The sequence below is a fragment of the Rana temporaria genome, chromosome 4, assembly GCF_905171775.1.
Source record: "Rana temporaria chromosome 4, aRanTem1.1, whole genome shotgun sequence".
In the NCBI taxonomy this organism is placed as follows: Eukaryota; Metazoa; Chordata; class Amphibia; order Anura; family Ranidae; genus Rana; species Rana temporaria.
This window is the reverse complement of record NC_053492.1, coordinates 178291550-178306232: the sequence shown is the minus strand read 5'-3', so window position 1 is coordinate 178306232 and position 14683 is coordinate 178291550. Positions and strand designations below refer to the sequence as shown.

The 14683-nt window shown below is 44.5% G+C and overlaps 1 protein-coding gene across 2 annotated transcripts; it reads right to left on the bottom strand.

The window, feature by feature from the left end:
* Window positions 1-738: 738 nt before the first annotated feature.
* On the bottom strand, window positions 739-13478 carry ZNF639 (zinc finger protein 639). Of its 2 annotated transcripts, none has more exons than XM_040349414.1 (5): window positions 13257-13478; window positions 9647-9718; window positions 9210-9305; window positions 7165-7272; window positions 739-2574 (listed from the first exon to the last, which is right to left on the bottom strand). In XM_040349414.1, the coding sequence occupies exons 2-5, from the start codon at window positions 9663-9665 to the stop codon at window positions 1469-1471; spliced, it is 1329 nt and encodes a 442-aa protein (XP_040205348.1). In that variant the 5' UTR covers window positions 9666-9718; window positions 13257-13478; the 3' UTR covers window positions 739-1468. The 2 variants fall into 2 exon arrangements, with proteins under 2 accessions (XP_040205348.1, XP_040205347.1); XM_040349413.1 differs by having other exon boundaries at window positions 13280-13478.
* Between the last annotated feature and the right edge of the window lie 1205 nt (window positions 13479-14683).

Here is a 14683-nt window from a genome sequence, read left to right as displayed (position 1 = left end):
TATAGGACACACAAACAAAACACACACTAATCGTGTAAATAAAGTATAGTTTGTTTGTCTTTTCCCTAGGGCTGTATTGTCCATAACCCAAGCAGGAAAAGTGTTTTCGAAATGTTACTTTTTTTTATATATATTTAATATTTTGTTTTATTTACAAACAGATATGTGGCCATGTGCTAGGAGTATGCATGCAAGGCTGTGAGAAATGTGTTTGTTGTCATTGTATACATACAACATCAATTAAAGTAGTATCTATGACAAGTCGCACAAGTGTGAATGGAGTCTTACATTTTCAGTTTGGGAAATGATAGTGTACAAGAGTAGTCAATAAAACCACCAGGTTATTTTATGCGACAGTAAGGCTACTTTCACACCGAGGCGACTTACATGCATTTTAGCGCCTCTCCTATCACTCCAGTGTGAAAGCCGGAGTGCTTCCACACTGGAGCGATGCGCAAGCAGCATCTTTGTGGCGGTTTAGGCGCGGTGTGTACACCACTCCTGAAACACCCCTGCCAAATGAATGGGCACCGCTGCCAAAGCACCTGCAAAGTGCAGTGGCGCAACACGGGTGCTATTAACCCTTTCCTTAGCCGCTAGCAGGAGTTAAAAGCGCCCCACTAGCCGCCAACACTCTTACCGCCCCAGTGTGAAACTGCTCTAAAATTATAAAGAAAATACATTTATTGTTGAGAATCAAAAAAACGAGGTCGCCTGTTTTAAGTCCACGACAACTACAATACAAACTTTTTTTTTTTTTTAATTCGTACTACAGTTTATAGAAAGCTTTTCTATTTTTGGGTGTTTTTTTTTCCAGGCACGACAATATCCAATGATATTCAGCTTCATTTGAAAAAAACAAACACATGATTTCAAATGACACCATAAAGCACATTAATTAACCGGACATATTCTTGGAGCACATAAGCCTCACATGGTGCAATCACACACACAGACATACACTTGTGTAACACACATTTACAAATTGAAATTCATTAAACCAACAGAGCAGTGCCACTTTAATGTATGCATGCAGGAAAAAAAAAAAAATATGACGATCCTGCTTCAAGTCATCTTCAATAGACTCTATGCCAAGTGTACCATACACCAAGCCAGCACATCATAAACATACACTAGTAAAATGTTAAAACATAAAATTATAAAAAGAAACCTTTTGACATAACCTGATAAATACCTCCATCAAGCATGCATATAATTTATGTTTAACGCTTTCACTAGAATGAGTTATACATCTACTGCATTTGAAATAGGAGTGTTTAACATTTGCACAAATGACATTCCTGGGAATGGTAGATTCTTTTATTCTAAAGTCTTTAGCTCCCATTATGTATTTTATCCATTTCTGGCAATATCACCTGAAAAACAAAGAACTTGCTAGGGTGACTGCGTTTTGCTCTCAAACCAATCTCAGAGTATTGGTTTTGCTTCTCTCTCTGTACAGTGCGCTCTAACTGGTTTTCTCGTGTGTTTGGTTATGGGTTTGAAGTTCTTCTTCAGATCCAAACCTCAGAAGGCAGTTTGTACACTTATGGGGCAGATCTGCAGAATGCCGAAAATCTAAGTGAGTTTTCAGGTCCTCCAGCTGACCTGTGGAGTATTCGCAATATTGGCACAGGTAAACACCTTCTGATGAATGCAAGTTTAAATGCTCACTGTACTCTAACATGCCCGAAAAACCCTTCCCACAGTCATCACAGACATGTGGGTAAAAACGAGTGTGTTCTATTGCTACGTGCCTATTCACATTAGTGTGGAGCCTGCTGCTGAAGCCACACACCTGGCAAACAAAGAAGTTTTTACATTTATCAAAGCTGATCTTGTTTAAGAGACTGAATTCTCCCCGTGTTCCATTGTTATAAGCATCGCTTATCTCAATAAGACGGCAGGTGTGTTCGTTCACTACGTGACTGTGCAAATCTTCTGGATCATTGGTCTCGTGCTCACAGAACTGGCATAAGTACTGTTCATCGCAACTATGCTCCTGAAAGTGCAAGTACAGTTCGCTACTCGTGCAAAATTGCAAGTCGCATTGTTCGCACCAGTAAAAAAAGTCGTTCAAATGGGCATCTGTCACATGCTGACTGAGGCTCTCATAGGAATTGGTCTTGTAATCACAATGCTTACAATTCAGTTGCTCCTCTTCATGTTCCTTTTCGTGTTCCATGAGCAAGTCTTCACTAGAATAGCTCTGTTTACATACTTTGCAAATGTGAGACTCTGTGCACTTATGCTTTAAGATCATATGCTGTTTAAGATCAGAAAAGTATTTGCTGTTGTAGTCACACTGTTCACAACGGAATAGGCCAGCGCTGTTGGCCCTGAGCAGTGGCCATTTTTGTGGTGTTGTCAGGTTAGAGGAGGGACTGCTCTCTGGACTTTCCTGTATTTGTAATGGGATGTCCTTTATTTCTTCTTCTTCTGTTACAGGTGAAGGAACACACTCAGGCTCTTCAGTATGGACTTCTACTACTGCATCTTCATCGATTGGCTGAGGAATCATTGTTGGAGACTCACAATTCTCCCTACTGTCTCCATTGGTACTAGGCTGTTCCTCTGCAGAGCAAACACAACATGTTATTTAACAAACCCATGTAGATACAACAATTAGAGCTTACCACCACTCATTTTTATCAATAGCGCTCTTCTGCTTATTTGTCCCAATTGGGCGTTTGGTAAACTTGCACAGGTGAACCATGCAAGACTCTAAAGAGTTAACCACCAATAAGTAATGCAACGTTTGTTCTAGGACTACTATGATGACAGCCTGATCCAGGAAGATGTCTTTTTATGACATTTTATTTTTTGCATTGGGTTCTCATATTACCGGGCTGTGGCAATTTTTCTTTAAAAAAAAAGTTACGGTTTATTTTTCCGGCTATTTTACTGCTAACATTTTTAGACTAATGCCAAAGATCGGGTCCAAATTTTTTTTTGATTTATGACATGTTCACAAGGGTAGCATTTGGAATACCTTGTATAACTACTTGACTGCATATGTAAAACCATGTAATATGCATTATGGTGTTCTATGTATTTTTTACTGTAATACATTCAATAAATTTACAGATATCTGACACACTAGCTCATTTTTGCTTTCAATCCGCATGCTTCATACAAGATCCCGACTCCTTTCCCCATATCCGTATTGACAGGGATGAAGGCCTTTTTCACTTAACAGTCTCAGGCCTCTTACAAAGTCCCAACTCTTTTCTTTTTCGTGCAAAACCATCTGACCTAAAAGTACTGAAGGCTTGAACCAGGTGCTGCTGGGTAAATAGCAAGAACCTCACCATTATCCAACTGCCGCTTAGAAGCAGCCATACATATTGGGCCAAATTCTCAAAAAAGCTGCGTAACTTAACTTTCAGCAGTTAAGTTACACTGACTTAAAAATTCTACCTAAGTGCCCGATCTTCAAAGCACTTACCTAGAAATTTCAGGCCGTGTAACTTAAGTGCCGCCGTTGCAAGGCGGTCCTCCTCTCCTGGGGGCGTTTAAAATTTAAATGAGGCGCGCTCCCGCGCCGGTCGTACTGCGCATGCGTGTGACGTCATTTTCCCGACGTGCAGCGCGCGAACGTAATTAACGCCGGGCGGCTTTGAGAATTTCGACGGGACACTAAAGTTGCGATGGGTGAAAAAAAAAAAGACGCGCCGGGAAAACAAATAATTAAAAAAAAAAAAAAAAAAAATGACAGCGTCGCTCAGCATGCATTCCTGAGAGGGAGAACTCCATGCCAATTTTCAAAGAAAAAACCGGCATGGGTTCCCCCCCCCAGGAGCATACCAGGCCCTTAGGTCTGGTATGGGTTGTAAGGAGACCCCCCCCACGCCGAAAAATCGACGTAGGGGGGTCCCCCTACAATCCATACCAGACCCGTATCCAAAGCACGCTACCCGGCCGGTCAGGAAGGGAGTGGGGACGAGCGAGCACCCCCCCCCCTCCTGAGCCGTGCCAGGCCGCATGCCCTCAACATGGGGGGGTTGGGTGCTCTGGGGCAGGGGGGCGCACTGCGGGCCCCCCCACCCCAGAGCACCCTGTCCCCATGTTGATGAGGACAGGACCTCTTCCCGACAACCCTTGCCGTTGGTTGTCGGGGTCTGCGGGCGGGGGCTTATAGGAATCTGGGAGTCCCCTCAAATAAGGGGGCCCCCAGATACCGGCCCCCCACCCTAAGTGAATGGATATGGGGTACATCGTACCCCTATCCATTCACCTGGAGGCAAAAAGTAAAAGTTAGTAAACACACAACACAAGGGTTTTTAAAATAATTTATTATTCTGCTCCGGAGGCCCCCCCTGTCTTCTTTATTAGCTCTATTACCAGGGGGGGCTTCTTCTTCCACTCTCCGGGGGTCTTCTTCCACTCTCCGGGGGGGGGCTTCTTCTTCCGCTCTCCGGGGGTCTTCATCTCTCTTCGCCGCTCACCGCTGTTGACTCGGCGAACCCCGGTTCTTCTGCAGATGTCCGGTGCCTTCTTCTTCAGCGCTGGCTGCCTGCTATCTTTGTGTGTTAGCTCAATTTCTAACAGGCAGCCAGCGCGGTCTTCTGTGACGTCAGGGTCTTCTCTTCTGTTCTTCTCCCCTCTTCCGATGTTGCCTCGTCGCCTCTTGTCACTGTAATGATGGAAGCGCGCCTTGCATCCCATTTATATAGGCATCACCGTCCCATCATGCTCCGGTAGGTACCCACGTGGTGGGTGCACGTGGGTAGGCACCCACCACGTGGGTACCTGCCGGAGCATGATGGGACGGTGATGCCTATATAAATGGGATGCAAGGCGCGCTTCCATCATTACAGCGACAAGAGGCGACGAGGCAACAAGGGAAGAGAAGAACCTGACGTCACAGGAGACCGCGCTGGCTGCCTGTTAGAAATTGAGCTAACACACAAAGATAGCAGGCAGCCAGCGCTGAAGAAGAAGGCACCGGACATCTGCAGAAGAACCGGGGTTCGCCGAGTCAACAGCGGTGAGTGGCGAAGAGAGATGAAGACCCCCGGAGAGCGGAGAAGCCCCCCCCCCCGGAGAGCAGAAGAAGAAGCCCCCCCCCGGAGAGCGGAGAAGACCCCCGGAGAGTGGAAGAAGAAGCCCCCCCTGGTAATAGAGCTAATAAAGAAGACAGGGGGGGCCTCCGGAGCAGAATAATAAATTATTTTAAAAACCCTTGTGTTGTGTGTTTACTAACTTTTACTTTTTGCCTCCAGGTGAATGGATAGGGGTACGATGTACCCCATATCCATTCACTTAGGGTGGGGGGCCGGTATCTGGGGGCCCCCTTATTTGAGGGGACTCCCAGATTCCGATAAGCCCCCGCCCGCAGACCCCGACAACCAACGGCAAGGGTTGTCGGGAAGAGGTCCTGTCCTCATCAACATGGGGACAGGGTGCTCTGGGGTGGGGGGGCCCGCAGTGCGCCCCCCTGCCCCAGAGCACCCAACCCCCCCCCCCATGTTGAGGGCATGCGGCCTGGCACGGCTCAGGAGGGGGGGGGGCGCTCGCTCGTCCCCACTCCCTTCCTGACCGGCCGGGTAGCGTGCTTTGGATACGGGTCTGGTATGGATTGTAGGGGGACCCCCTACGTCGATTTTTCGGCGTAGGGGGGGGGTCTCCTTACAACCCATACCAGACCTAAGGGCCTGGTATGCTCCTGGGGGGGGGGGGGGAACCCATGCCGGTTTTGAATTTAAAAATTCCCGTGGAGTTCTCCCTCAGGAATGCATACCAAATGCCGTCGCTTGAATGGGCTTTTACAAGGTGTGACTAACTTTCCACATTGTAAAACCAGCCCTAGTTTTGCGCAGGCAAATTCGGAACTTACGCAGAAATCACAGAGCTGAAATGCTTTGAAAATCTGCTTAAGTCCTCATTTGCATACGCAAAGCTGCATTTCAATGAGAAATGCCCCCAGTGGCGGATGCGGTACTGCATCCTAAGATCTGACCGTGTAAGTGTCTTACACATGTCAGATTTTCTGCCTAACTTTGGAAAAAGCCTTTTGAGAATCGTTTCCAAAGTTAGGCACAGACTGAACAGCAGTTAAGTCTGCGTATCTCTTTTGGGAATCAGGCCCATTCTGTCCAGAGAAAGGGTCTCCAGCACCTAAAACAAAGATGCCAAAGTACCCCCACCCCTTGCCCACCATGCTGCCATGAATGGAGCTTGCACCATCAACACTTACAGTGGTTGAGCTGCTTTAGTGGTGAGAAATGACAAACCCAAGATTAGATTGATCTGGGAATCAATATGGCCTTTATAATTCATCACAAATGCAAACATTTATTCTGTCATTTGTCTCTTACAACTGCACAAAAATGTCATTTCTGGAGCAAGACTTTTTTAAAAAAAAAAATATATATATATTTTTAAACGTTTATATATGGGGGAAAAAAAGGTGGGGATGAAGGGATTAATATTTTGTTCATATGGGAGGTTAAACTTTTTTAACCCCCAAAGAAAATCGCAGAAGCAGACACCAAGCAAAAGGTCTGCTGGCCTGGTTTTAACCATTTGTCAACCAGGCTTTTTCTGGCACTTTCTTTACAAGTTAGGCAGGTTACCAGTTTAGAGTTACAGAGGAGGTCTAAAATATATATATTTACATTACACACACACACACACACACACACACACACACACACACACACACACACACACACACCATAGTTTGTGAACTGTAGACCTTTCACACAGACTACATTTTTACGTTCTGGACTAAAATTAGAACAAGCTGAAAATTGGCCTCGGCAGGGTAAAATTGCCCTGTACTGAACCGATTAAAGATGCCCCCTTTTTCCTAATTATAGATAGATAGATAGATATAGATTTATATATATTAAAAAAAAAAAAGAAGAAGATCAGACAAAAGTAATAGCCAAGGCCTGGCTCACGCCTATGCAGGTTACAACTGATGTGCATTTTACATTTTTCAATACACATTTTTTTTGATCCATTGGAACCAAAATTACAATCTGCTGGTCCCTGGCCCTTTCCATAAAATGCACAGATATAAAAAGTGACCCATAGAAAACTATGTAAATGGACAGTAGTGAGTTTCTGCAAAACTGAAAAATAAAATATAAAAATATATGCATAGGTGTGAACCAAGCCAAAAAAAAACACCACCACACAACTTCCGTCACTTACCCTCTGGTTCTGGAACTTTAGGGTCAGCTTGTATTATAGAACACACACTGTAGCAGTGATCAAAAAATATTCCATTGTTTTCCACAGTTTTTACCGGAACAACAACATCTGAAGAAGAGTATTGAAAGGGTCATTGACAAATCACCCAAAACACACAAGTCTGCCAAATCTTTGAGAGAAAAACTGTAAGGCTCCATGCACACTGGACGCTTAAAAAAAAACAACACACATATAAAAAAAACGCCAGTAGCTTTGCACGGAGCATTTCAACGTTTTTTTTTAGCGTTCTTGCAATAGCATTTTTCAGCTTTTTTTTCCCCCAATGGATCAAAAAAACGCTAAAAACGCTGGCAAGCGCGTTTGAGCGTTTATTCCAGCCGAAAAAACGGCACTTTGAATGCAAATTTCTTGCGTTCAGAAAAAAGCCCATAATCTCCACTGCTCATTAACGCTAAAAAACGTCCATGTGTGCATGGACACATAACAGAGTGCAGTTTATGCGCTTCAGTGTGCATGGAGCCTAAGAAATCACACAAGGAGCTTTTATGTCACTTTTTGTTTTATTTATAGATAACCTCTGATACAAAAATCACTCCCTTCCTGCCCATTAGCTGCACAGTGTTTAACCAAAAAGACATTGACTAATCGTCAGGCAGTGGCGGTGCGTCCTCTCGGTTCCGCACCGCCACTGATACAATACATAGACTCATGCATTGCATGAATCTATGTATTGTTGCCGCTGCCGCCGACTATTCAGTTGGCCGGCAACCTGGTGAGCGCCGGCCATCTGAATAACGGTAGCTGGTTGGCTGTTGAAGTGCCCATCAGAGCCAGCGGCTGTAATCGGCTTCCAAATACTTATCCAAGGGACGCACGGGGGCACAGTGGCGACAATTACAGGGCACAGTGGCGACAATTACAGGGCACAGCGTTTGATGGCATGGCACAGTGAGGCTGAAATTTTTATTTTATTTTTTCCGTTTGTTTGTGCCCCCCAAAAAATTTTGAGCACCAGCCGCCACTGGTCCACAGGCATTACTGGCTGCAGAGCATGCTAAAGATAAAGGCTGTAAACACTTTCCAGATGGCTTGTTTTTTTTGCTTGCTAAAAGAATAATTCTGTGGGAGGAGTGGCACACAGGTTTGTGTTTTAAGGTATACCTTGGGCTCTTTCACAACTTTACAAATGCAGTAAGGCCCAGTTCACACTGTGACAATCGCGCCGACTCTGGAACACTTGTCGCACCAGAAGTCAGACCCTATTCAGAGCAATGGAACCGTTCTAATCGCTTCAACTTAGAAAAGAGGTTCCTGCACTACTTTTGGTCCGACTTGCATTGACTTCTGTTAAAGAATCCACACGGAAGTCTCGTGCTAAAGTCTGACTTTGAAGTCACGGGCAGTGTGAACCCGGGCCAATGCAGTTTTATTTATAAATAAATAAACATTTAAGAAAAGATATGTTCCATTGTGGAGATGCAGGAAAAAAATAAACATGTGTATGTATGCATTTTGTGTGTTTAGAATGCATTTTAAGTGGCCCAATTAATATGCTTTGATGGAAAAAAAAACACCTTCCTCCCACCCCCAACAAAAGGTGCCAAGCGGTAGTGCATGCATGTGCTCTAGCCATGGTATAATGAATTTGATTTCTTCTTTAAATCTGAGGCCATGGTCATACAGGAGTTGGAATCAGAATTGCATCCTTGTAGATTGACAATCTGAACCAGAAGTGGGAGCGGGTACCTGTCAAAACCCCCCAAAAAGTCAAAACCCCTTTTGGGCAGAGCCCCTATACAAAGTTGGTGTTCTGGTTAAACACCTATAGATTGAGTAGATGTAAAGTGCAGCTATATGAATGCAATGGCAGGCATCTGCGTGCAGTTTTTTTTTTTTTTTTTTGAGCAACCCAGAAGTCCCAAAACTCAGGGTTTTGTTTATAAAGATACCAAATTCTGCTTTGACACCCCCCCCTCTTCCAACTGCCTCCTCATTACTGCAATTAGAGATTTAGCTGACCAACCAAAGCATGGTAAATACTTTACCTGGTGATGCATTTGCATTTGTCTGTACTGCATATCGGGATGGAAAAGAAGTCTTTCTTTTCCGTTTCTTAGGATGTTCATTCATATCTCTGCAATCTGGAAACAGATACAAATATCATACTTACATCACCATGGTTGTATGTAAACAGGGAATACAATGTAGCACAATAAATAACGATGTGAAACAACTATGGGTCTTAATTGTTGAAGGAAGGATTCGTTTCATTCTGCACTGCCTCAGAGCAACTGAATTTAAATCTGCCCATAAACATGACACAGCTAGAGAATGAACATCTGTACCCCCCAAATTGCTACAGGGCAAAAAGAATACCCAAAACAACTCCTCTCTGTGATATGGTATCTAACAAAAATGCACCAAATATAATTGAAAAGCTGTATCTAGAAGCTGAATGTGTACGAGTACACCTATGACTTACAGTTTGTGTGTCCACTCATACAGATGAATTCCTTGGGAAGTTCTAATCAGATATTGCAGACCAGCATGAAATCTAAAAATATTAAAAGACATCACAATAAGATACTGGCACAGGAATATCAAGGTTTATCACCATTTGCATTTTTTTTACAGCAAAGCACTAATAGCCGGATGTACCATGCTTTTACTAAGAAATAGGGTTACTACTCCTAAGTGAAAAGTCTGACGTGCTGCCAGTGGTTTCCCAGGGTTTACATTCAGTATGAATAAATGGAACTATGCAGGGCTGCATTCTGTGAATGAGTTCTGTAAAAAAAAAAATTGTAGGCTGTCAGGAACGGGGCTGGTGTAAAGGAGTTCTTAGCCATTTCAAGATCTGACTATTTTTAACCACCTCAATACGCATATGCAGAGCGGACACAGCCCACTATACTCTTTTTTTTTTTTAGCGGATCGGATTGGAGGTAGGACACAAGTCAGTTTACATCTGCCACTCCTTAGAGGTGAATCCATCTTAGAGGTCCAATTGGGTCTGACTGACCATGTAAAAAAGGCCCATGGCTTCTCTTTCACACTGATGCGCTGCAGTTTACCCGCACCGCTGGTTTAACGCAGTGTACCTTTGGCTTTTCTGCACTTTGCACTAGACTTCTATTATATTCTGCAGGTGTGATGTACTTTCAGAAAGCTCACCAAACTTGCAGGTAAGAACAGAAGTCTGTGGCTCAGTGCAGGTAACCCGCAGGTGCACACTGCTCTGCATCTGTGGAACAGTGTGAAAGCAACCCAGTAATCACTGCAGAATAGATTATATATATATATATATATATATATATATATATATACACACACACATACATATACACACACACACACACACACACACACACACACACACATATATATATATATATATATATATATATATATATATATATATACACACACACACATATATATATATATATATATATATATATATATATATATACACACACACACACACACACACACACACACACACACACACACACACACACACACACACACATATATATATATATATATATATATATATATATATATATACACACACACACACACATACATACATACATATATACACACACATATACACACACACACACTGTGATTTTAGTAATAAACTGACCTTTAATAACAATATTCTATTCCATCAAGAGCAGAAGAGGTTGCGGGCCACATCAGAGGGCTCCGCGGGCCACTGGTTGGGCACCCCTGACTTATGGGCACTGATAGGTGGCACAAATAGCCAGCACTGACTGGCATCACTATTGGCCAATGATTGATGGCACTGAAATCTGGCACTTAATTGTAATCAGAGCACTGAGGATCACTGCCCTGATTACATACCTGTCAGTGTGAGGAGAGAAGAGCCGATTACCAGCATCTCTGTGTTTACATGTGACCGGCTGTGATTGGTCACAGCCGATCACATGGTTAAAGAGCCAAGGCTCTTTCCACAGATCAGGGTCAGCCTTGTACTAGCAACACAGCGTGGCCACGATCACCGCGCCCCCGAGGGAGCAAGAGAGCGGTCGCTCTGGGCAGCCGTCATTTGACGTTAGGCGGGCGGCAAGCGGTTAAACTTAAGAGATATTCATTTAGACCAGACCTTTTTCTATTCTGTAAGATCTGAACACAAATGGCAACGATCTGCAATCACTCATTGCAACTTATTTTACCTTCCTGCACTTCAGAGCGGACAAAATATGTAAAACAAGCTGTTAGCACAGGGTTTGACAAATTTGCTTGGAATCTAGGAGCCAGCTAAAAAAAGTTAGGAGCCAGAAAACGTGCCCCGTCCCGACGAGCCTGCGTGCAAAAGCATACGTGAGTAGCGCCTGCAGGGAGAACATGCAAACGTTTGCCAGGCAGATGTTGGGGTTTAGAGGCACTCTGGTGTGGCCCTACCAGCATGTCTTTGGAGTGTGGGAGGAAACCCACGCAGGCACAGGGAGAACATGCAAACGCCAGGCAGATGTTGGGGTTTAGAGGCACTCTGGTGTGGCCCTGATCCGTTTAGAAATTTTTATATGTCGCCTATGGAGATTTTTAAGGGTAAAAGTTTGTCGCCATTCCACAAGCGGGCGCAATTTTGAAGCGTGACATGATGAGTATCAATTTGTTCTGCATTACATTATCTTTCACAATAAAAAAAAAAAAAAAAAAAATGTGCTAACTATACTGTTGCCTTATTTTTTAATTCAATTTAATTTGGGGGGGGGGGGGAGGGGGGTTCAGTTAAACCTGTTTAACTGAAGAGAATAAAGTATTGCTTTTAGATATACTTCAATGATTTATTCACACCAGATGTGACAGGACAGACTGGCAGCTGGCTTAGCCTCTCAGAAAGCCGTAAACCTTGGTTTAAAAAAGAAAAGAAAAAAAAAAAAACCTGCAAGACAAAGGCATAATGAGCTAGTATGCATAACATATTAGCCCATTATGAATTACTTACCTTAGATTGAAGCCCCCGCAGTCGTCCTCGTCTCCCCCTCCAGTGACATCTATCTTGGGGGGTTACTTCTGGGTATCGCAGCTCCAGCGCTGTGATTGGCCAGGGCTGCGATGACATCACTCCCACGCATGCGCACGGGAGCCACCGGTAACGGCACACTGACTGACGCAACGGCACAAAGGTGCCACTGCTTCGGTTTGCTCTAGTGCGCATGTGCCAATGACATCAGCACATGCAGGTTTAGGAGATATTCTGGGTAGCTACAGGTAATACTATTATTACAGGCTTACCTGTAGCATAAAGTTGTTGTAAAGGGCTTACAACCACTTTAAAGCCTGAGACAGTCACTCCAACCCCTCTCCACAGCCCAGTAAACTAGCCGCCAACACCACTCTACTCACTGAAGACTGAGAACTCAGTGATCAGCAGTGTTTGATCACTCAGTTCTTGGTGGTAGAGGCAGTGGGGGACAGATGCTGCATCCACCTAGGTGAGAATATATATATATATATATATATATATATATACACACACATACACACACACACACACACACACACATACATTTTTATTCCTGAACTTCTCTTTTAAAACAGGCAGTAAGGGGGAGATGCATCACCTCCTAAAAGACTGACACACACAGTGGATGATTTATCAGAGGGTCAGGAAAATCTGCAGCAAGTGCAAACTTTGCCTCGCTGGGGGATGAGATTGCACAAGGCTTTATATAGAGTGTAATGTGTGTGGCCAGTGTTAGATCATCAGCTCCCAGGAAGCTCATTATTGGAAGGATCTGTATAGGAGATCTCCCCCATCCTAGAAAAGATGACCTCTACATACACTCCTATGAAGGGAGCCCTCCTCTGACCTTCATCACCAGAGAGGGCGGCCAGCCACATACCCTGGAGGTCTACACACCCCTTCTAGTCTTCAGCTAAGGTCATACTGGGACTTGTAGTCCTCCAGCAACTACAAGGCAAAAAGACTGTCTGCCTCATCCACACCCCCTACTGGTGAGCCGAAGGAGGTCCTCCTCCTCCCGGCCCAGCATGACTAAGAAAATCCCACAGGCCTTCCTTCCCGACCCGCACCCCCTGTTCCAGGTATGTACCTCACAAACGGTGAACCACCTACCGCTCCAACCTCACATCAACTTTCGGCCCCAGGAAACACACAGCAAGACGCTGCTACGACGACACTCCACTCCGACCTCGGTCTCCTCACGTCCGCCAGGCCGGAAAGTCACGCAATATGGAGCTCATCCCTTCCCGAGACCCGAGAGCAGCGAGTAACCGCAAGAGAGCAGAACGGCTCCGGTAAGACAGGAAGTGGTGGACGCGACAGCGACACTGTGTGGGCGCCGAGCGGTACTACAGATTCTGTGAGGAGGAGGGCTTATAGACCGCAGGGAGTACATAGGTGCTGGGAGCTTGGGCTTGAAAATCCTATGCTTTTTACACGACTAATCTGCAGAATCAAACTTGTCTATTCTTAGAACTATGCATTCTTTGCAATTTTTTTTAAAACTATTATTGTATGTTAAAATAAAAATGTATTAAAATAATACTCCTTTCTCCTGTTTTTCATTCTTTGTTGCAACTCATTGCTGCTGATCCTCTGCAGCCACTTCCTGTCTATATGCAGGTGTTTTGTCAGATTAGGCAAGCCGTCAGATTTTGTAACAGGAGTGACGTTCCATCGCGGCCATCTTGCTACACCCCGCACTCTTCCACAGTAAGGATACAGTGAGAAGTTGGTGTTCCATCAGATTAGTATCTAGTGCACGTAACAATGTACAGGTACGTTGTTTTGCGCAATAGAGCTGCCCTGCCACAGTATATATGTGGTGGGCGGTCTTGAAATGGTTAAAAGCATGAATAAGAGCACAGTTCTTGTGCTGTGTAATTTGGCCCCTTGTATAATCTAAACTACCTGGCTGATCCTGCCCTCCCCTCTTTAAACTGACCACAGTTTATCATGGCTGCCGAGCCCTGACATCGTGGTCAGTTTACACGACTCCATCATCTGCAGCTCTAAGCTGTCCTCTCTCTCCCCTCCGCCTTTCAGCTAGTCACAGTGCTGCTCTGCTCCCCGCCCCTCCCTCCTGCTGCTATCATAACTTTGTTTTATTCATACAATCCCCAGTGTTAGATAATGTTATATGCCGCAGCGTATGTGCTTTAGAAAAAATATGCAGATTGGTACCTTATTTCAGAGTGGCGCTCACGTATCCACCCGCCGCTCTCTTCCTCCTCTTTTTCCCTCCTCCCAGCTGACGTCAGCGGGGGATTCTTAGCCCCTCTTACTGTAGTTCTCAGATCAGGAGAGGAGAACGGCGAGGAGTCACGTGAATGCCAAGAGGCGCTCTGAAATAAGGTACAAATCAGCATATTTTTCTATACAGCACATACACTGGAGCACATAACGTTATCTAACACTGGGGATTGTATGAACATAACAAAGTGGCCTTTCAACCACTTGAAACCTCATCTATCTGTTTGGATGTTTAAACATGGTCTTTGATTCACTTCCTGTTGA